This window comes from Onychomys torridus, chromosome 8 (genome assembly GCF_903995425.1).
Source record: "Onychomys torridus chromosome 8, mOncTor1.1, whole genome shotgun sequence".
NCBI classification, from domain to species: Eukaryota; Metazoa; Chordata; class Mammalia; order Rodentia; family Cricetidae; genus Onychomys; species Onychomys torridus.
Window position 1 is genome coordinate 109,320,851 of NC_050450.1, and position 22,456 is coordinate 109,343,306.

Genomic DNA, 22,456 nt, shown 5'->3' on the forward strand with positions numbered 1-22,456 from the left:
CACTTAGGAAAAACAGCCAACCAGGAGCTTCTGGAATCCCTGGAAGTGCGCATTCACAGATCCCCTTTTGGGTCAAGGCCCAAAATGGCACTGACAAAGCACTGGATGTTTGAAAGGTCTGCTGATCCCTGTAAACCTACAGAGCTTTGCCTAGCAATCCATCAATTTGGTCTTTATCCAGAGGCAAGCAAAATCTGGGGAGCAGACAGTGCTAGGAGTCCCCTCCTAACCCTTGCTCTGCCACCACAGGGAGCCCATGTGCACTCACTGTCCCTACAAAACAAGTAGGAGCCTGGAGTACTCCTTGCATGGTGTGCCAAAGCTGACACCAACTTCAGATGCTGAGGGAGTCCCAAGGATGGTGTGGGCTGGGAAGCTGACTAGGGAGGCCACTCACAAGAAGACTGTGCCCAATGAGGTACAGCCTCAGCCTGGTGACTGTAGACGGCAGGACCTTTTGTGCCACCTCATTATGTCTCATGCCAATACCACGGTACTAAAACATAACACTGCCTCAAATCCTGGTGTGCCATCTGCTGTCACCTCCTTGCCTCCCCAGTTCTGACGAACCAATTCACACTGTGGGAAGACCTACTCAAAGTATATAGATGACTGGTCTCTCACAGTATCTTCCCATAGGGCAGCACGTTGACAGCTCTGAAACCAGGGAGTCAACACTGGTATAGCACAGGACAATGATACCAAAAAGTTTTTTTATGAACTGTTCCCTCTGTACCTGCTCTCTGGCTGGCCCTAAACCATACAAACTCAGTTTCTCTTTTCAGTGGCTGTGCTGGTGAGGTAGGTGTCCATATAACAGGGAACTCCACTCCCAGCTCAACAGCCTACAAGTCGGGCAGGACCCCCAATCCCATTATATACTCAGGATGAGAACATTTGGTTTCATTACACATGGCTTTGCTCTTTACAGATAGAGTACAACAAAATTAGTCACTTTTATTTCAAAGAAACAGTACAAACAAGTGTGCAAAATTAAGTTTCATGATTAAATACACATAAGGTAACATGCATACTTGACATCAAATCCACAGTTAGCTGATTACAGGAGTGGTGAAGGAACTGGCAGAACTGAGAACCTGCTGCTGAGCACAATTTAAATGTTTGCAACCTGAAATCAAAACCGCAAAACTGAGCTGCTTAGAAGATATGTAAAAAAAATTAAACATATACCTCAAGTGGCACAGAAACATGGAACCTGTTACCTGTGTCAGTACCAGGATGTGCCTGCCACCCCCAATGTTAGTGTGTGTTCCTGTGGATGTTGGGAGAGATGAGACAGGGTAGACACCACAGGCCAAGGCAATTCCCTCCACACAACTGGTTTGCTACAGGCACATGGACACTGCACTGAGAAGGCCCCTAAGTTAAGTAATGCTTTCTTCTGGGAGTGATTTTTTTCTTTTTTTTTTCTTTTTTTCTTTTTTTTGGTCTTTCAAGACAGGGTTTCTCTAGCTTTGGAGCCTGTCCTGGAACTCGATTTGTAGACCAGGCTGGCCTCGAACTCACAGAGATCCACCTGCCTCTGCCTCCCGAGTGCTGGGATTACAGGCGTGTGCCACCACCGCCCGGCTCTGGGAGTGATTTTTAAAGTCTATGTGTTACTTCATTCCCTAAAGGTAATGGGAAGTTCTGTTTTAACCCAAACTAAACCAGGAGAACCCTGCCTCCCTTGCAGCCTAAGGACTGTGCCTCAAGTGGGTGCCACAAGCATTCTGTTCTCTGGCAGGTCTGGGATGTGACTCACTCTAATGACCCAACAATGTCAGAACACTCCATAGTGTGTACTCTGAACAGTGCTCCTCATGTGTGGTAGGAGGTACTCTACCGGATAAGCTGCTAGTATTACCCTATTGGAATTATCTAGGATGTGAGCCCTGACACACTCATTCCTACAAGCTTCCACTGACTCATGCTTGGACAGTCCCCAGGGACTGCAGGGAGCCTACTGGCATGAAGGTATGGTGGTGCCACTAATGCTAACAGCATAGTTGAACTAAAGGGTAGTGGCCAGCAAGGGCACAAGATGCCCAGAGCCACAGAGTGTCTGCAGAACCATGAGGATGATTCCTTTTGATATGGGAATGAGAAGCCTTGCTCAGGAAGGCAGACAACCATGTATGGCTTCGAGACCAAGGTCCTTGAGGGAATCCTTGAGCCCCTCACCCACAGACCTGGGGCACTGGCACCAGCCCCAGGAATCCACAGGGCGTTGGGTGGTGGCATCAGCTGCACTCATAGACAGTCACAGCTTGTCATCAGTCATCTCCAGGAACTGTGCACACACGTCCCGGACACACTCGCCCTTGGGACTGAACAGGAACTTGTAGTAGCTGCCATCTGCACAAATAGCTGGGAGAGGAGACCACATCAATACATGACTGTTACCTCCTACAATCAAAATCAAATAAGCCTCAAGAATCCTGAGTACAGGGCTGGAGAGATGGCTTAGCCGTTAAGAGCACTAGCTGTTCTTTCAGAGGTCCTGAGTTCGATTCCCAGCACCCACATGGTGGCTCACAACCATCTGTAATGAGATCTGGCTCCCTCTTCTGGCCTGCAGGCACACATGCAGGCAGAACACTGTATACATAATAAATAAATCTTAAAAAAAAAAGAATCCTGAGTACAGCTAGCCAAGAGTTATAGCCTGCCAGGTACATACCCATCCAATGAGGGTTGGCTACAGTAAAGTAGTCTGAGGTCATCTTCAGATCTGCCCCCAAAGCATTCATGGGGACCTGGAAAGGTACTAATAGCACCCTGAAAGCTAAAGGCTTTGAGTAGGACCCACCCCAGCCACAGGAGGAGGGAAGGGAACTTTGAGAGTTGGTCCAGCCCAGACCACATGCTGAGGCCTCCCACACAGACCACTTACCAATGACTGCGTTGGGCTCTGTTCCAAAGGCACAGATGCATGGAGAGCCTGATGGAACCTGAAACTTGGAGAAGCTCCACTTGGAGCTGAAGTACTTTGGAAGGAAACTGGCTGATGCCAGACTGTAAGGACAAAAGGAAAAGAGAGGCTTTATATTCACTAAGATAATGACACAGTTATAGGCTTAATCCCAGAGAGCTGCTGAAAATTCTAAAATCTTTTTACAGTTTAGGACTGCCTTTATTTTTAATTAATTTTATTTTATGTGTATGGGTGCTTTGCCTGCACACATGTCTGTACACCACATGGATGCCTGGTGCCCAGAGGCCAGAAGGGGCATCAGATGGCCTGGGCCTGGAGTTACAGAGAGTTGTAAACTGCCGTGTGGGTGCTGAGAGTTGAACTAGAGCACCCTGAAGGAGCAGCCAGTGCTCCTAACTGAGGAACCACATCTCCAGCCCTGGACTGAGTGATCTCATTTCCTACATAAAAATTCATGATTTTGTATTAAGATAGCACAGCTCTCAGCACAGGAAGGGGCACAGGACTCTCTTGCCATCAGATTAACCTGCTAAGAGAATGGCAACATTCAGGAGCCAACCTGTCCAGAACCAAGTGTCAAAGAACTTGACAATAATGGGGCCTTGAGTGGGATAGTCGGTGCAGAATCAATCTACATTCAGTTTCAAATCCCACAAACAGCAAATTAATGAGATGTGAAAGAGTTCAATCTAAATTGACATTGGATTTGTCCTTGTAGGAAACACATTGTAGAGGATCCTCTAATTTTGGGCTGTTCCCTACCACAACACTTCTAAAACCCACCTAGACTGTTTATTCCTTTTTGGATCTTCAGCTGCAAAAATGTGCACAGTGCCATGATCACTGGACACACAGATGAGAGAAGCGTCCTGATTGAAGTTGATGCTGCAGAGAAATCAGACAGGGCTTGGGTCTATGCAGATACAGAGGACCAGGGAGATCCAACTCTCTTGCCCTCGACACACACAATGCACTAGCCCACACCCCATCTCTCAGCATTGCTGAGTCAAAAGCAGCGACTTTAAGCATCCCCCATGGAACCAGGATCCAAGTCAAAAGTCCAGGGAACAATCTGTCCACCAGTGCCCAGTAGGTACAACTGCTGATGCCTGTGTGCCAGTGAAGGGTGTGGGGTTTCCTCAGATGACCTCCATGCCAGTTTCAGGAGGTTCAGGTGAGAAAGGCATACATTGCCCTGAGGAGGTGACTACTAAGTATGCTGCAGCACAAAATGGCTACATGCATTCTATACAGACAGTAGACATGCAGTAAAGTGTGCTGTACCCAAGGGCCAGGGTACACAGGTTAATCTCCCAAATTTGGCTCAAATACCCAAAGGCCAGGGGTAGCCAGGGTGGCCAGGCTCTTGTAGCCATGGTATGAAATCCTGCCTGGCTGGGCTTTAGCAATACATACATTGTGGGACCTTACAGATGAACTATTCACTCTCAAAACCAACTATAATAATTATTGATCATAAAATGGGAAGTAAGTACCACAGGGAATTAAGCTGGACTAGAGGGGAGATGGAGGGAGTCTGACAAACATATCCGTGCTGCAACAGGAGAGGGAAGGCCCACAATGTTCCATCTTCGTGGACATTTCTCATAATAAAACGTAAAATCCGTAATAAAAAGAGCTGAAACCCAAGAACCTAACAGCTCAGCCATACCCTCCCACCTGTGCTACTACCCTGGTTTTACTACTCCCAAGATGAAGTCCTTACCAATAGATATTAGCTGCTTGAGATCCTCTTCGTAGCTCCTGGATTAAATGCCCTGATGAAGTATCAAATATTCTTATAAGGGTCCCCTTTGAAAAACAGTGAAGTGTTTCATTATCAACAATTTATAACTCATTAGTCTGAAACGATTTATATTAACACCCACTGGCTCCCAAACCCCTTTTTTGACTCACCCACATCACCTAAAATTCAGCATGTCTCTTGTCTGCTAACTCAGGCACAGCATGGGAGGAGTCAGAAGACCATTTCCTTGTGGGGTGGCCTAGACTGATCTCTGCCTCTGCAGTTCCTCACTCAAAGACCTGTTACTTGCTAGAGCAGTGTCACCTCCGACAGGCATCAACAAGAGGATCAGATATTCCTCCTCTCAGGAAGTGAGGCAGCAGAGAATAAAAGGAGAACATCAACACCATCTACATTAACCTCCCTGAGGAAGAATTGTGCTCAGACTCCAAACAAATGTTTCCTTAAAAGTAAAAGGTGAACGGTCAGTTTTTGTGGACAATGACCTGGCAACTCTGTATTATAGTAAACCCATCTCCAGCCCCATTCTTGGAGATGCAGCAGGTCCCTGTGCAGAACAGGGAGGAAGACCCCTGCTCTCAGCTGACTGAACTGCCAGATAGTGTCCTAAACAAACCTGAAATGCATTTGATCCATCAAACCAACCAAACACTGCTCAGTCCTAACAATGGCAAGGCTGGCCAGGCGGTGGCGCACACCTGTAATCTCAGCACTCAGGAGGCAGAGGCAGGTGGATCTCTGAGTTCAGCAGACTGGTTTACAGAGAGAGATCAAGGACAGGCACCAAAACTACACATAAAAACCTTATCTTGGAAAAAACAAAAAACCAATGGCAAGGCTGTAAGAACCAATTCTAACAAGATGAAGTTGAAGCAAGTTCTGGGGAAGAAAATATTAATTATTGAAGAATCCAGTGTCATAACAGTATTCATTAAAATTAGCTTGTTAAAATAAACAAACAAAACCAGGTGTGGTAGTGCACTGCTTTTAATAGCAATACTTGGAAGGCAGAGGCAGGTAGATTTCTATGAGTTTGAGGCCAGCCTGGTTTATATAGGGAGCCCTTGCCTCAAAACAAAAACCTCAAACAACAACCCCCACCACACACACACACCCTTACCCAGAATCCAGAGCAACAACAAAACTCTTGTAGTTGTTTGTCTTGTCTTTTTTTTTTTTTTTTGGATAGAGTCTCACACTGCAAAGGATGGCCCCAGATAGCCCTGAGGCCATGCTCCTGCTTCAACTTTCCTGCTTCAGCTTCCAAACACCAGCATTACAGATGCAAGCCATTAAGCCTGGCTATCGTTAATAGTTTTATAAATATTACATTAAATGAGTGACAGGATGGAATATGAAAAGATTTGTAATTGACAAAATGAAACAGCCTAACATTGGGTAAAATTGCTTTTACATAAGAGCATATTTTATAACAAACAGGTGAATATCTCATGCATTTACTGAATACTAGAGTTTTTGTTTTGTTTTGTTTTTTGAGACAAGGTGTAACAGTTCTGGCTGTCCCCAAACTCACTTTGTAGACCAGGCCTACCTCAAACTCACAGAAATCCACTTGCCTATGTAAGGGTATACAGCGGCGCTTGTAGCTGGCCGCAACTACCACGTGGAAAGGTCACAGTCACCACAGGACCCAGTGATACCTTTTAGAGCTTTATTAAGGGAGAGAGAAATAGACAGACAGACAGACAGAGACACCGCGTGGGGGGGAGAGTGCATGGGAGTGCATGTACGTTTTTTTAGGCTGGGACACAGTCGCCTGCTGATGACACACAGAATGCTTACAGCCTGTCTCTCAAGTGCTCGAATTAAAGGTGTGCACCACCACAACCGCGTTGTACTTACTGAATATTTGTATCCATAAAAAGGTTGGAGCAAGGAATGATGACATAGTGGACATCAAGTTCATAGCTTGCCAGCATTGTACTTAATAAGATTCTTTCTCAAAATCAAAATAAAACAAAACACTCCCCCAAACTACTGAGTCCTAGGTAAGTTTAGGCTACATAGTGAGTTCCAGAAAAGTGTGGAATACAGTGACACCGTGTCTTAACAACATTGGCAGCATGGTTTAGTGTGGAATATCTGTTGTTTTTCCTGGTAGGTAGCTTGCTACTGTCTGTCACCCACCATTACAAGAAAGATACTCTATGACTTAAATTAGGAAGCAGAGCAGGCAGATCTTTGTGGGGCTAGCCTGGTCTACAGAGTAAGTTCCAGGATAGCCAGGGCTACACAGAAAAACCCTGTTTCAAAAAACAAACAAACAACAAAAAAACCAAGCCTGTCTTAAAAAATCAAATTAAAACAAACAAGCAAGCAAACAAATAATTAAACCAAAATTTTGCCAGGTGTAAGGTGCACACCTTTAATCCCAGCACTTGGGAGGCAGAGGCAGGAGGATTTCTGTGGGTTCAAGGCCAGTCTGGTCTATAGAATGAGTTCCAGGTCACTCAGGGTTGTTACATAGAGAAACCCTGGCTCAAAAAGAAAGAAAAGGGGGGGAGGATACAGAAAAGGGGGGAGGTAGAGACAGAGGGATCACTAGTGTTCACTGGCTGGTCAGCATAGCTTACTTGGTAAGTTCCAGGCCAGTACAAGGTTATCTAAAGAACACCTAAAGTTGACCTCTAGTCTCCTCCACACATGCATGTGCACACAATCACCTGCATATACACGAATAAGGTGCAGGAAGTTGAAGATGGAGAATCTAAGGGTAAAAGGATTTGAAAAAAATCCTTTGCCAGATGAGTCCATCCTACCTACACCAGCTTTAATTAATTAATTTATTTTTTAAAGACAGGCTCTTATACATACCAGACTGGCCAAGAATACATTCTCTTACCTCTACCTCCTAAGTACTGGAATTACAGGTATGCATCATTATGTGTCACCTTTTTTGTTTTGAAACAGGGTCTCACTATGTAGTTCTTACTGGCTAGCCTGGAACTCACTATGTAGACCAGACTAGCCTCAAACTCACAGAGATTCACCAAGTGCTGAGATTAAGGCATGTGTTACCACCCTACCAGACTTTTTTTTTTTTTATGAGATGACATCTCACTATGTAGCCCAGGCTAGCTTAGAACGTTTGATAATCTTACTGGTTCAGCCTTTCAAATGAGTGATGAGAAATAATGGTGTTTGTAAACTGACATGCTTGGCATTTTTCTTCTGTCTCCTTTATTATTTGTTTGTTTTGAGACATGGGTCTTACTATGTAACCCTGACTGGCCTGAAGCTTGCTACATAGACCAGGCTGACCTTAAGCTGCTGCTTCATCTTTGTTGTTGTTGTTATCGTTTGTTTTTTGAGACAGGGTCCCTCTGTGTAGCCCTGGCTGTCCTCTGCCTCCCAAATGCTGGGATTAAAGGTGTACACCACCACTGCCTGGCAACCTTCAGCTTCTTAAAATCCATGTGCCTCATGGCTAATGTAGTTCTGGAGAGCATATTCAGGGATTTGTATATGATTAGGCAAGCATTCTATCAAATGAGCTACATCCTCAGCTGAGAAAATCCTATTTTTAAATTTACATAAAACTGTACTTGTCTAGTCAGCCTGTAATCCCAGCATTTAGGAGGCTGAGGCAGAAGAATCACAAATTCTGAACCACCATGGGCTATCTATAGTTTCTGAACTTCACTCTAAACAGCAATAATTGCAGATACCTAGGCCTCCTGGTAACCAGGACAGGAAGAAACAGGACTTGCTTACTCTCTGCTATATGTCCACATACATACTGACCACTGCTGTCTTTCACCAACAGCTCAGGCAACAACTAGGCAGGGTAGAACACAGCTGTGACCTGTTCTCCCAGGAGGCTGAATCCACTAACTGATACACCACTGGCTTGTGGGCTCACTCTAATTAATGATACTGAGCTCACTGTCCTAAGTAGAAACCATAGTAAAAAGATATGAATTTTCAGAGGCCCGTGCAATGGTCAGCAGATAAAGGTACTTGCAGTACAAACCTGGCAACCAGAGTTCAATTCCTGGGACCCACACAAATATAGAAAGAGAACCAACTCCACAAAGCTACCCCCAATCCCTCCATGCCACACATACTCAAATACTCTAAAAGTAGGTATAAATTTTTGGTTTTCACTTAAGACAAAATAAAGGATAACATGGTTATGGGGTTTTGAATAAGCAATGCTCCCCCATAGGCTCAAATATTTCAATATATAGCCACTAGTTATTGTTACTGTTTGAGAAGACTATAGAATCTCTAGGAGATAGAACCTTGTTGGAGAAAGTCCAGCACTGGGGGTAGCCTTTGAAAATTCATCGCCTGCCGCCTACCGGGCAGTGGTGGCACACGTCTTTAATCCCAGCACTCGGGAGGCAGAGGCAGGCAGATCTTTTGTGAGGTCAACCTGGTTTACAAAGCAAGTTCCAGGAAAGGTGCAAAGCTACACAGAGAAACCCCGTCCCAAAAAACCAAAAAAAAAAAAAAAAAAAGGAAATTCATTGCCTACCCTCATTTACAGTTTGTTCTTTCTGTGATCTCTCAGCTTCTTAATCTAGCTGTCTGCTGCCATGCTTCTCCTGTTGTTATGGATTCCCCCTCTGGAAGTGTTGAGTCAAAATAAACTCTTCCATGGTTGCTTCTGGCCATGGTGTTTTATCACAGCAACAAATAACTAATACAATGGTCGATATGCCAAATTTTAAGATACTGCAGTTCACTGAGGAGATATTCTTAGGCAGGTTCGAAAGACACTCTGAAGTGTCATCAGACAACCAAGACATAAGGTATCGCTCTGCAGCCCTAAGTGGCCTTGAGTTTAATAGCCTCTCTGTCTCAGCCTTCTGAGGGCTGGTATTACAGACATGTGCCACCACACCCAGGTCAGCATTCTATCTTTATCATATTTCAACAACAGATTAGGTTTGTAATGAACAGGAAACAAAGCAATGTGTGGGCCTGGCCTAGATCCCTTTCCATAACTAGACCAGACTGGCATGAATGGCCTGTACTCACTTTTTCAGATGCGGTTGCAATTCTTGTTCCCTGCAGGTTGAGAGCAATACAGCTCAGGACACCCTCATGTGCAGGAATGTCCACTGGTGGCTTCTCTGTGCTGGCCAGGTCCACAAGCTGTACATGGCCAGTGTGAGTGCCAGGGAAGGCGAGAAGAGAGTTGTTACTGTTGGGACACAGGACACAGAGGCCTATGCAGAGACAGAGAAAACTGGTTGGGAGATGACACTGGCTGAAGCCTGTTTCTTCACAACCCAAACCTACTTCCTGCCATCAAGTCTGCAGTCACAAGTTAACTATTTGTGTATTTACCTCAGAATCATAGTCACTGGAAAGAATATCAGGGTTGACAAAGTTGCTGCCCATGACACCTGCTTTATAACAGGGAACATTTGCTGAACAACGTACTATAACTCATCCACAGCCTTCAAAAGACACAGCTAAAACCTCAGCACACAAGCTGATAGGGAGAGTTATGAGGTATAAGAAAGGTCCTAAATGACCAAAAACTGTATAACGTAAGACTGGAAGATTCATCTTACATAATTTTAAGATTAACTTTAAAGTTCCAGCAATAATGGCAGAATGGTACTGGCATATGGATCATTGGAAAACCTGAAAGTTCAAGACTGGCCTGAGCAACCAAGCAATACTTCATTCAAAGGAAAAAGGGAAAAAAGAAAGAGAGAAAAAAGGAAAGAAAAGAGAAAAATGAAGGGAAATATGGGGAGGTGAGTAATGTAATTTATAGCACAACATAATTGAAGGGAAAAAAATTACAATTTTTGTGACAGTATGAGGGTGACAATCGAATACACAAGTCAGTCATAAATAGTCTACTCCAAAGAAAAGAAGAAAAGGCCAGAGCTGGTGGCTCAAAACTGCTGGGGAGGCAGGTAGCAGAGAAAGAATCCCCCAGACTGTGGTAAGGGTGTAGCTTCAGAATTTTCACCCAAGATGCTAAGGGAGCTCAGGCTGGCAGGGAGGCAAAGGCTAACACTCCTTCAGAGTGTCTGAGTGTGCACAAGTCAGACCCACCACAGTTTCACTACTCAGATAAGGACCCACTTGGGGTCAGGGCACCCAGGCCTCATCTTTATCCCCACATGGACCAACTTCCCATTGCTGCTCTTCCTCTCCAGCTCTCACCTTTAGGGTTATAGCAGGTTTCAAAGACGTGCAACTGATGGGGATTGTGTGTGAATGTAAACACCTTAATCATGGAGTCCAAAACCACCACAATTCTGGAAAGAAAAATGCAATCAGAGTTCCTCTTCTCAAAAGTAAAATAAGCATTTTGTGATTTCTGTTCCCATTTTGAAACTCAGAAACACAGGAAGTACCTCATACAAAAAGGACTAGACTTTTATTGTTTTTTTGTTTTGTTTTGTTTTGTTTTTTGATCAGGGTCTCACTTTGTAGCTCAGCTAGCTTCAGCTTCAAATTTGCAGTAGTCCTCTTGCCTCTGATTCCTGAGTGCTGGGACTGTGAATGTATACCAACACACCTGCTTTGTTTTGTTTTTTTGAGATAGGGTCTCACATAGCCCAAACTGGCCTTGACCTTGTTATGTATTGGAGGGTGGCCTTGAACTCATTATCCTCTTGCCTTCATTTCCCAAATGTTGGGATTATAGGTGTGTACCAACACTCCAGTTAGAGACAGGTCCCAATGTGGCCAAGAAGACAAAAGCATAAGGGCTGAGCACAGCTGAGTGGGCCCATCACTTTTCAGAGATCAGTCTCAAAGAAACTTGTGCGCTTAGACAAACATCACGACCAGACATCTCAAGTAGAGCATTAGCGCAATGAGACGTATCACAGAATTACACTCTCATACTTTTAAAACACTTCTATAATTAAGGAAATTGTGCCAGGAGTAGTGGCACATGCCTGAGAAAGTCCTTCCTGTCACTTAGGAAGCTGAGGCAGAATAGCAAGACTTTAGGGCCAGTTTGGGCTACCTAGTAAAACCCTGTTTCAACAAACTAAAACAAAAACAGAATAAAACACCACCTAAAAAGTTTTCAAGTAGAAGATTATTAGTTTGGGTCAAGTATTTGCATTATTAAGGCCTCTAAGCACTGCTGTAACAAACCTAAGAATGATGCAGGAACAGTAATTTTTTTCTCTGCAACTGACATACAGGGAAATCTTTCCCTCCCCCTTGGTTTTTCAAGACAGGGTTTCTCTGTGTAGTTCTGGTGCCTGTCCTGGATCTTGCTCTGTAGACCAGGCTGGCCTCGAACTCAGAGATCCACCTGGCTCTGCCTCCCGAGTGCTGGGATTAAAGGTGTGCACCATCACCACCCGGCTACACAGAGAAATCTTAAGAATATGATGATACATAAATCACATCAAATTAAAACCCAAGTAATGAAGCTCTTCTTTCTCTTGGTCAACAAGCTAACAGGGAGAACTCTGTAAGGCAATGCTGGGCAGGGCCTGCTAATTTCAGCAATGAGAGTCAATGGCAAGATCAGCTTCCAAATTCTCCTCTACTTTCAACATGGGAACAACCAGTAAAAGTAGCAATTGACAAGACCTGTCTGACACTGAGGTGGTGGCTTGACATGCAGACCTGGAAACATTTCCATGCCTACCCAGAACATCCCTCTGAAGAATCTAGAAGCCAATCAAATTTCCAGTCTTCCTCAGGGCAGAAAAACAAAAAACAAAAAACCTCTTCTGCTATGGATCACAAGCTACAGTTACTGACATTTTAATACATTGTTCCACAGAAAATCATTGCATCTGGTCTTAAAGAAATCAAACTTCACTTAGAAGAGTAACACCAAACCCACCTATCTCTCCGCAACTTGACAGCCTTGACCTCTGTGGAGAACTCTATCTCGATGACTGTCTTCTTCTTCAGGTCATCCCAGATCATCACTGAAACACCAGAAGAGTGCATGTGGTGTCACAGGTAGCCCACAGTGCCAAACTGTAGATAGCACCTAACCCATGAGGCCAAACATGCCCAGAGTCTTCTCTGTACCTGGCAATGGTGGGGTACAACCAGGCTTGTAAGGCTAAGTGGAGCTAACCCCCAGCACCTTTCTACTCACTCGCACCCCATCCCTATGCAACCGTCACAAGCACAACCAAGACCACAGGAAACCAATCTGTCTTACACTCAAGCACAGTGTCACCTCTTTGAGCTAAAAAGCGAGTCTGACTATAGTTACTCCGTGTTTAAATGCTGAGAAAAGCTTGTTTCAAAAATGAACATGGGCTGAAGAGATGGCTTGTTGGTTAGGAGTGCTTTCTGCTCTTCCAGTGGACTCGGGTTCACTTCTGAGCACCCATGTTTGGCGGTTCACAATCACAACTCCAGTTCCAGGGAATCCAATGTCTTCTTCTGGCCTCCTCTGGCACCCACAAACATGTGGTGTACACTCAAACGCACATGATAGATTTTTAAAAATGGGCTGGGACTATAGCTTACTGTTGAATATTGTCTAGCATGCCTTTTGAGGCCCTAGGTCCAGTTCCTACCACCATAAAGAAAAGGGGAGAGTAGAGGACCAAGTGGGAGAAGGAAGAACAGGAGGCAAAGAGAAGGCTCAGTTGGTAAAGGTTTTTGCACCAAGTCTGGTAACCTGAGTTCAATATCTGAGATCCACATGGTGGAAAGAGAACCGATTTCTGAAACTTCTGTCTTCCCCACCCTATGCATAAATAAACAATAATTTAAAAAATAACGATAGGCCAGGTGATGATGGCCCACGCCTTTAATCTCAGCACTCAGGAGGGAGAGGCAAGCGGATCTCTGTGAGTTTGAGGCCAGTCTGGGCTAGAGTGAGTTCCAGGAAAGGCGCAAAGCTACACAGAAACCCTGTCTTGGAAAAAAAAAAAAGATAGGTAGCTGGTAGCTGGTAATACAGGACTTAGGTTCAATTCACAGTAGCACAAAGGAAAGGGAGGACAAGATTTCCAACATAACTACACTACTTTTCTCTGCTCCTGATTCTAAAACAAAGGCATAACCCAGACTTTGTTGACTACCATGGGAGGAGTGGATGGGGGTAGAGTGGGAGGGAGGTGAGGAGGCGGGAGAAGGAGAGGGAGGAGGAACTGGGGTTGGTATGTAAAATGGAAAAAAATTTAATAAATATATTAAAACAAACAAACAAACAAACAACAACAAAAAAAAAAAAAAAAAAAAAGGCATAACCACAGGGCTGACCTGAGTGCTGACTCTTATTTCCCAAGTTCACAGAGCTCTACTGGAATGGTAAGCCTGGGACCCAGAGTCACCTCTGCCTTTGTACATGGTCCCATTTCTTTTCTTTCTGGGTACTTGATAATAGAACCCAGGCCTCAAGACATCCCTGAGATACCCTATTACCCTCACAATTCTTTCCTTTTTTTCCTGCCTCATACCTGAGCTATTCCAATTCTCTACCAGACACTAGCTACCCTCCCAGTACATGCTCAACTTTGGACACTTTGTCTCCACCATCTCCAAGGTAAGTCCTGCTCCCATTTCAAGCAACCTTCCATCTTTCCCATGCTTTCCCTTCTTTCTAGGTCTTTTTCTCAAGCTTTCTTCCTTCAGGTGAGATCAGTTATGTTTACTTCCTCCTTCTAACAAAAGCTAAATTAAGCTCAACTAAGGGTGTGATATCTATCTACAGTTAAAAGAAAAGCCCTCCACCCCTCATTTTCGGAGGGCCATACCTCTTATCTGTATCCTCCAACATATATAATAACATGTCCACACCAATACTGTAACCTATGCACCCACAGCCAACCTGGCTCCTTGTTCTATATGTACAATGAGTTAATGTCTCTGAGGCCACGGCTTTCAGCAGGGGAAAAACCTTCCCTAGACTTTGCTTTACCCTGAATCTTGACTTACACTATACCAACCTACAGGTGAAGTACACCCCACCCATCAACAGTTGATATCCAGCCTTCCTATCCTTCTACTTTGTGGAAATTTCTTTCCCAGTGGTTTTCAACACCTCAGAGGACTACTAGAGAGTCTCCCATGTGGTTACAGACATAGGATGTTCTACAAAGTTCAGGATACCACTATATACGTGACAAAGTTTTTAAAGATAGGACTACTGTACCTTTGTTGGGAGGATATTTCGGCTTTTTTCCACCACCAACTAAAGCTAAATAGTTACAGCGAAATAACATTTCCACATGACCAACTCCTCCTTCTAAAAATTCTGAAATGATAATTTAAAAAAGATAATTTAGTAAGTTAAAATATTTAACAAATGGAAAGAAGTGAAAACCTACAATACTCAGCATTCCACTATTTAATTCTTAGTTCTCTAAGAAAGCAGGCTGAGCAAACCATTGGGATTAATCCAGTAAGCAGCACCCTCCATGGCCTCTGTATCAGCTCCTGCCTCTAGGTTCCTGGCCTGTTGAGTTCTTGCCTTGGCTTCTCTCAATGAAAGGTGACTTGGATATGTAAGTGGAATAAACCCTTTCCTCTCCAAGTTGTTCTGGTTATGGTGTTTCATCATAAGAATAGAAGACAGGAAAAATTAATTAATTAATTAAAAAAAAAAAAAAAAAAAAAAGCCAGGCAGTGGTGGCACATGCCTTTATGCCTTTAATCCCAGCACTTGGGAGGTAGAGCCAGGTGGATCTCTGTGAGTTCAAGGTCAGCCTGGTCTATAGAACAAGATCCAGGACAGGCACCAAAACTACACAGAAAAACCTTGTCTCAGGAAAAAACAAAACAAACAAAAAAGAATAGAAGACAGTGTCTGTTTGTCTGTTTTTTGTTTGCTTGTTTTTTTTTTAATTTGAGACAGAATCTCACTATGTAGACCAGGCTTGCCTCAAACTCAGATCTGCCTGCTTCTGCCTCCAGAGTGCTGAGATTAAAAGCTTGTACCACCATACCCAGCTTGGTAATTTATTAGACAGGGCCTCACTTTATAGCTGGAACTCAAAATTCTTCTGCCTCAGCCTCCAGAGCACTGGAATTACAGATATGTGTGACTTCAGCTGGATGATAACTTCTTTTTACAGAGCTAAGATAGTTCTACTAGAATCAGAAAATTTAAAACCCAACTTTGGGGAGAAATGGATATTATTGTTCATTTTCAATGGTTTTTCTGAAATTTGTTCATTTATTGCTAGTGCTTTTCTATGCCAGCAGGTAAGGACCAGGAACTATCAAATGTTTAAGAAAATATATAGGAAGAGAAACTAAGCTGAAAAACCCTCTATTTATAAAAGCTAATCATAAATATGAAATATTTATCTGTACAATTTCTGGTTGCGGCTTTTGAAAATTTTGATTGTATGAAAGCACAGATTAAGAAGCTTAGCAGTTAAGAATACTGGCTGCTCTTCCACGGCTTTCATTGCTAGCACATGTAGTTCATAAGTGCCTATAATTCCAGTTTCAGGAGACCCAATGCCCTCTTCTGGCCTCTTGTAAACCAGACATGCATTATGTACACAGACATATACACACGCAGGCAAAACACTCATTACACAGAAAAAACTTTAAATTAAAAACCAAACAAACAAAACATGGATCAAGACATTGAAATAGCTTTGGTGGTGGCGCATGCCTTTAATCTCAGCACTAGGGAGGCAGAGGCATGTCGATCTCTGTGAGTTCGAGGCCAGCCTGGTCTACACAACAAGTTCCATGACAGCCAGGACTACACAAAGAAACCCTGTCTCAAAAACAAAACAAAAGATACTGAAATAAGCAAGAAGAATTATAATTTATCATAATAAACAAAATTCTTTTTCCACACTGTTTCATTACAAAGTTCTGTTTGGCCTTGAAATGTACTCACAATCCTACCTCAGCTTCCTGAGTGCTAAGTCAGGGTTACAGATATATGCCATTATACCCAACTATTAAAATACTTTGTAAGTATTGGACATATGAAGAGTTTAAGAGTCCCATACACCGGAATTAAATCCATGATCTGATTCCTCTAGTTTTACATTCATCAAGAAAAGTGTGAAAGTGCCCTACATTAAATACACTTTGTTCTCCCAAGCAGAGGTAGCAGAGGCTGAAGATGTATAGAGGAAGAGAAGCATGATAATTCATTAAAGAATGCAGCTTGGCCACACTTGTCCCCTAATACAGCCAGCACAAGTAACGCTTGTAAAGACACACGTCTGCCCCAGTTTACAAGGGCCAAACTCTCCTTGCTTGTTTCTCAGTTAAGGCCCTTTCTCCAGACTGAGGTGAGGGCTAATAATGGGGAAACCCAGGAAATGACCATCATTCCCTTACCTTGTTTCTCTTTTTCTTTGAGTGGATCGGTATTATAGACTCGGAATCCATTTTCCATCCCACATGCAAAACATCCTAAAGCAAGAAACATGAGACATATTAATCCCCATGACTGTTGCCAGCAGAAGGGGTCCAAGGAAGCCTCTATTACATGTTCAAATCATATATGCTGTGTACTAAGCCACAGCTTCTTCAGAAGTATCATTTCCTGGGATGTACTTTGGGTTGCCATTTAACATGCGGTTTCCCCACTGTGGGGCCCTTCCTGTGGACCAGGATTCTGCTTAAACATTGGGCATACTACCTCTCACTAATGTCAAACTCTCACCAACTCCCCTTCTAGAACACAGTGCTTGAGTTTTGTATCAGGTATACTCTTAGGGGATTGTGCAGTGTATTAGGAGACAGGATGGGGGTCATGGAAGCTGCTCTTTTCCACCTCCAGAGAGACCTCCTAGAAGGCAGTACTGAGGTCTCCCAAGACTTCATTCTTACCCATGAATTGTTCAGACTCCTCAAACTCCTGTCACAGCCACAAGCAGTGACTGACTTAGGACATCTCAGTCACTGTTTCCAAATCACATACTCAAGATTGTCAAGGTCCAAATAAAAGGTACTGCTAGGAACTGAAAAAGCACCCAGGTCTCAAGATGATATGGCGATTCCTATAATCATGGCAACATAGAACTATATTGATTAACTTCAAACATGATGCTCAACGATTATTCAAATCAAGCTTCAGCTAAGAGAAGGAAAACCAAACCCTCCAATTTTTTTTTTCAATTTAATGTTGCAAGGCTGGTTCCTTGCAGCAGCTGTACAATGTGTAATGAGTCTAAAGGAATACAAAAGTCCTCTGAGTGCCATCCTACCAGCTCTGGTTCACCTCTTCACCTTTAGAGACCGAAAAAGACACCTGCTGCCTGCCTCTGGTCTCCACATAAATGTGTTTACATGGGCACCTACCCCCATCCCCCCACTCCCCCACACAAAGTGATTTGTAAACCCAGCAAGAACAGCCAGTCAGTGATGGTACACGCCTTTTATTCCCAACACTTGGGAGGCAGAGGCAGGAGGATCTCTGAATTTGAGGCCAGCCTGGTCTATAGAGTTCCAGGACAGCCAGGGTTACACAAATAAACCCTGTCTCAAAAAACAACAAAACAAAAAGCAAAAAAAGCCCAACCTAACACAAACCCAAAACAATAATGACAAAAAGAAAAAAAAAAAAGGGCAGCAAATACCAAAAGTAGGCTAGGTGGTGGTGGCGCATACCTTTAATCCCAGCACTCAGGAGGCAGAGCCAGGTGGATCTCTGTGAGTTTGAGGCCAGCCTTGTCTACAGAGCAAGATCTAGGATAGGCACCAAAACTACACAGAGAAACCCTGTCTCGAAGAAAAAAAAAAGTAAATCTATAAACCAAACCAAATTATGACTGACTCAACTGCTTGATGTGAGTTCATACTGTAAGGCTTAAAACTCTAGCCAGAAACTTTGTTATTAAAGTCTATTTCTTTTTCAGACAGTCTCAGATAGCCCAAGATAACCTTGGAACTCCCGATCCTCTTGCCTCCACTTCCCCCATGCTGAGATAACAGGAATGTACCACTATTCCCAGTTAAGGGAAGTACTAGTTTAATATAAACCCATGACCTCATGAAAGCTAGGTATTCACTCCATTAACTGAGCTACATTCCTGTGAAAGATCTGAATAAGAATGGCCCCCATGCCAGGCGGTGGTGGTGCATGCCTTTGATCCCAGCACTTGGGAGGCAGAGGCAGGCAGATTTCTGTAAATTTGAGGCCAGCCTGGTCTACAGAGAGTTCCAAGACAGGTTCCAAAACTATGCAGAGAAACCATCTCGAAAAACAAACAAAAAGAATGTCCTTCCGGGGCTGGAGAGATGGCTCAGAGGTTAAGAGCACTGACTGTTCTTCCAGAGGTCCTGAGTTCAATTCCCAGCAACGACATGGTGGCTAATAACCATCTGTAATGAGATCTGGCCCCCTCTTCTGGCCTGCAGGCATACATGCAGGCAGAATACTGTATGCTTAATAAAAAAAAATTAAAAAAAAAAAAAAAAAAGGTTGGCCCCCATTAGTTCATATATTTGAATGCTTGTTACCTAGTTGGTGAAACTGTTTGGGAAGGATTTGGAGATATGGCCTTGTTGGACAAGTGTGTCACTGGGGCAGGCTTTGAGGTTCCAAAAGCTCATACCAATCCCAGTCTGTCTGCTTTTTGCTTGTGGATCAGATGTAAGCTCTTAGCTACTGCTCTAGTGCCATGCCTGCCTGCCCACTATCAAGTTTCCTGCCATGATGGTCATGGACTCCAACCCTCTGAAACAGTAAGCTCCCAATAAACTCTTATATAAGTTGCTTTGGTTATGGTGACTCATCAGGGTAACAGAAAAGTAACTAAGACAATTTGCCAGCTCAAAAGCTATTTTCTTCTTTTCTTTGGTTTTTGGAGACAGGGTTTCTCTGTATAGCCCCAGCTGTCTTGGAACTCACTCTATAGACCAAGCAAGCTTGAAACTCAAGAGATCTGCCTACTTCTGCTCCCAAGTGCTAGGGTCAAAGGCATGCACCACCACACCTGGCTAAAAGCTAATTTCTTAAGGAACTGTATAAATATTAATTCTGTAAAAGGTTTGATTACCAAAATTTATTCAAAAAATTGCCAATCTTTTCTTGCTGTTAAAAATTCAGAATGTTCAGCCAGATGATGCTCACTGTACATTTCACCCCTAACATGTTAATGCTAACTGTGCTCCTTCACAATTAGGGGACTAACACTGCAATCATCAGGTCAGGAATCCCATGTTGCTCAAGGCCACCACACTTGAGTCTAACTGCTCTCTTCCAAGAACTGCCAGTGCCTTCAAAGGTCAATATTAATTTTGTCCATCTCCAATTTAAAGGAAAGCTTTCTACACCTGTCACAGGATGTACACATTTTTTATGCCCTAGCTTGGTTTTACTTTAGAAATGTTATAGCTATCCTACAGATTTGGATTATATTGAATGCATCCTTCAACCCTCCTGAAATGCCTAGTACATGAACTCCAAGTAAATATATACAGATGAGATACACAATAGTACTATCTGCTTAAAATTATTTATTTTTTGTACCCCAGAACCTCAAAATAAATTATTTAAAATTATCTTGAGAGGGATGGTGTGAATATGGTGTATGAAATAGGAGTATCAGCATAGTTTAAGGCCAGCCACTGTCTACCTAGTGAGACTCCCTCTCAAGAAACAAACAGCCGGGTGTTGGTGGCGCTCGCCTTTAATCCCAGCACTCGGGAGGCAGAGCCAGGAGGATCTCTGTGAGTTCAAGGCCAGCCTGGTCTACCAAGTGAGTTCCAGGAAAGGCGCAAAGCTACACAGAGAAGAAAAAAAAAAAAAAGAAAAAAACAGCCGGGTGTGGTGGTGAACATCTTTAAGGAGGTATAGGGAGGCGGATCTCTGTGAGTACCAGGACAGGCAGGGTTACACAGAGAAACTATGTCTTGAAAAAACAAGAAAAAAAAATATATACATATATACATATAAAATATATACATATATACATATACATATATATATATATAGAAAGAAAGGGGAACTTGGCATCGGAAGCAGGGGATACAATCTCCACCAAGAGGGGTTCCCGCCCACATCTTGGAGCACAGCACGCAGAGGCAAGAACATCTTCCCCAAGATCCCAAACTCAAAGGGCAGTTCCCGGAAAGGCAAATCACGTAAGTCCTTTGATTCTACTGAACAGAAGAAAATACTAAAGGGGAGGGCGAGGTGTCTTGCTGGGATCCGCATCAAGACGAGAACCTACACTTGGCGAAGGTACCAGAGCACAAGAACCATAACAAACTGCCTCTCCGTGACCACACCGATGGCAACGTAGGCGCTTAAGACCCTTACACCGGGCAGTAAGCCTGCGTGGTCTAGACACCCAGTAAAAAGTGAGGCTGCTCGCAAACAGCGGCAGCGCGCCCGCGGGGGGAACTCGCCAGGCTATGGTTGCTCTGGCTGGAGAAGCAGGGGGTGGGGGTGTCTCCTTACAAGGTTCGGAGGGCTCTTGCCACAAAGTAAGTCTGATGTCGCAGGGTGTAACCGAGGTCTCCCATTAGGGTACGGGGGTCACTCGCGACAGGTCTGGGGCCCTGCAGTAGCGACAGCGTCGGGTCGGGGTCTCCCGGAAGGGCTGGGGTTTTGCCACAGAACTGGGCCTGGAGTCTCACCATGGTCCTGGTTGAAGCCGGCATACAGCAGCCCGTTGCCGTGGGGGTTACACGGCAGGAGGTTCATGGCGCCGTTGCGGGGTCCGTCGTTCCTCAGCACCGCATACCGCTCAAAACCAGACGATCTATCCAGTCGCGCGGCGCTAGGGCCGCCGCGGCCGGAAGCGAGTGTCCTAGGAGCTTGCGTCGTGCGTGTGTCGTCAGTGCATGCGTCGTCAGTGCGCGCGGACCTGTTGATGCGCGTGCGCACAACCTGCAAGCGCGAGTGCCTAAGACATCCAACCCAGGGAAGTTGTTGGCGGGGGAACGCCAGGCTCGTCCACAACGGGGGGGGGGGGGGCGGACAGGTCGGAGGAGCTGCTGCGGAGGGAGGGAGGCGCTTAGGCACTCACAGCAAGGCAGGACTGACCGGGTGGAGGACTTGCTCCCGAGCAGACCGCGTCGGACACGCCTGCGCACAACCCACAGTCTCCCGTAACCGTAGCCACGTTTCCACGGAACACACGTCCCACCAGAAGCAGCCTCCTTGTAATGGCGCCTGCTTTTTTCAGCGGACAACCCCCCCCCCCCCCCCAAGAAACAGACTTTCCTCTGTGTCTTTCTGGGCTCTCCAACAGTCTGACACGTCTTCCCACTGACACAAATTCCCCAAGAGACATCTCCCTAACTCCAAGAGCCTCATAGGACACGACCCCATAGGAAAGTCGTCCCCACCGGCACTTAACCTAGGGGGACTGTTAGTTGGGGTGCCTGGTTATAGAGGTTTGGACTCGTTAGACCAGAGTCAAACTGAATGGCTATGGAAGCCCTTCTTTCCTCACCGGCCCCTCCCTAACTTTACTATTCTTTCTTCCAAGTGAAGACATATAGCATCTTGGAAGCAGAGAGCCATCATGCGGGAGTCCTGTCCTTGAAATTCTGGCCTCCAGAACTTCAGAACTATGAGAATCATACTTCTATTATTTAACTACCCCGTCTTGGTAATTTTTGTGGCAGTTTTTCAAATGACCCAAGGTATTCGCATCCTCCTCTCTGCCCCACCCAACAACCTGGGAAGGAAGTGAGTTGCACAGGGAGAGCTTGTGAGCCCACTTCCCACCTTGCAGCCTGATTTCAGTTACCTCACTACAAGCAGCTTTGATTTTGCTTATGAAACCCACATTTAATTTGATAAAGCTTTTTTCCAGCAAAGTAAACCTGGCATCTACAAATGTTTGCAAAAACAAAACAAACATCATGGCACCTATGATGCC

General features: G+C 44.5%; 1 protein-coding gene across 2 annotated transcripts; it reads right to left on the reverse strand.

Annotated features, from left to right (window-relative positions):
- Window positions 1–1,543: 1,543 nt before the first annotated feature.
- On the reverse strand, window positions 1,544–21,424 carry Wdr45b (WD repeat domain 45B). 2 transcript variants are annotated; one of them, XM_036197506.1, is made up of 10 exons: window positions 21,204–21,422; window positions 16,953–17,027; window positions 14,794–14,895; window positions 12,517–12,604; window positions 10,863–10,957; window positions 9,714–9,904; window positions 4,665–4,750; window positions 3,722–3,823; window positions 2,897–3,018; window positions 1,544–2,370 (listed from the first exon to the last, which is right to left on the reverse strand). In XM_036197506.1, exons 1-10 carry the CDS (start codon window positions 21,268–21,270, stop codon window positions 2,264–2,266), a joined length of 1,035 nt encoding a protein of 344 aa, XP_036053399.1. In that variant the 5' UTR covers window positions 21,271–21,422; the 3' UTR covers window positions 1,544–2,263. The 2 variants fall into 2 exon arrangements, with proteins under 2 accessions (XP_036053399.1, XP_036053400.1); XM_036197507.1 differs by lacking the exon at window positions 14,794–14,895 and having other exon boundaries at window positions 21,204–21,424.
- Between the last annotated feature and the right edge of the window lie 1,032 nt (window positions 21,425–22,456).

Coding starts and splice junctions, on each gene's coding strand:
- Wdr45b (XM_036197506.1), bottom strand. CDS start 21,270: ATGAACCTCCTGCCGTGTAACCCCCACGGCAACGGGCTGCTGTATGCC. Junction 3,824..4,664: donor CAAGCAGCTAATATCTATTG/GTAAGGACTTCA, acceptor ATTTCTCTGCAG/CATCAACTTCAATCAGGACG. Junction 2,371..2,896: donor AGAGCCCAACGCAGTCATTG/GTAAGTGGTCTG, acceptor CTCCTCTCCCAG/CTATTTGTGCAGATGGCAGC.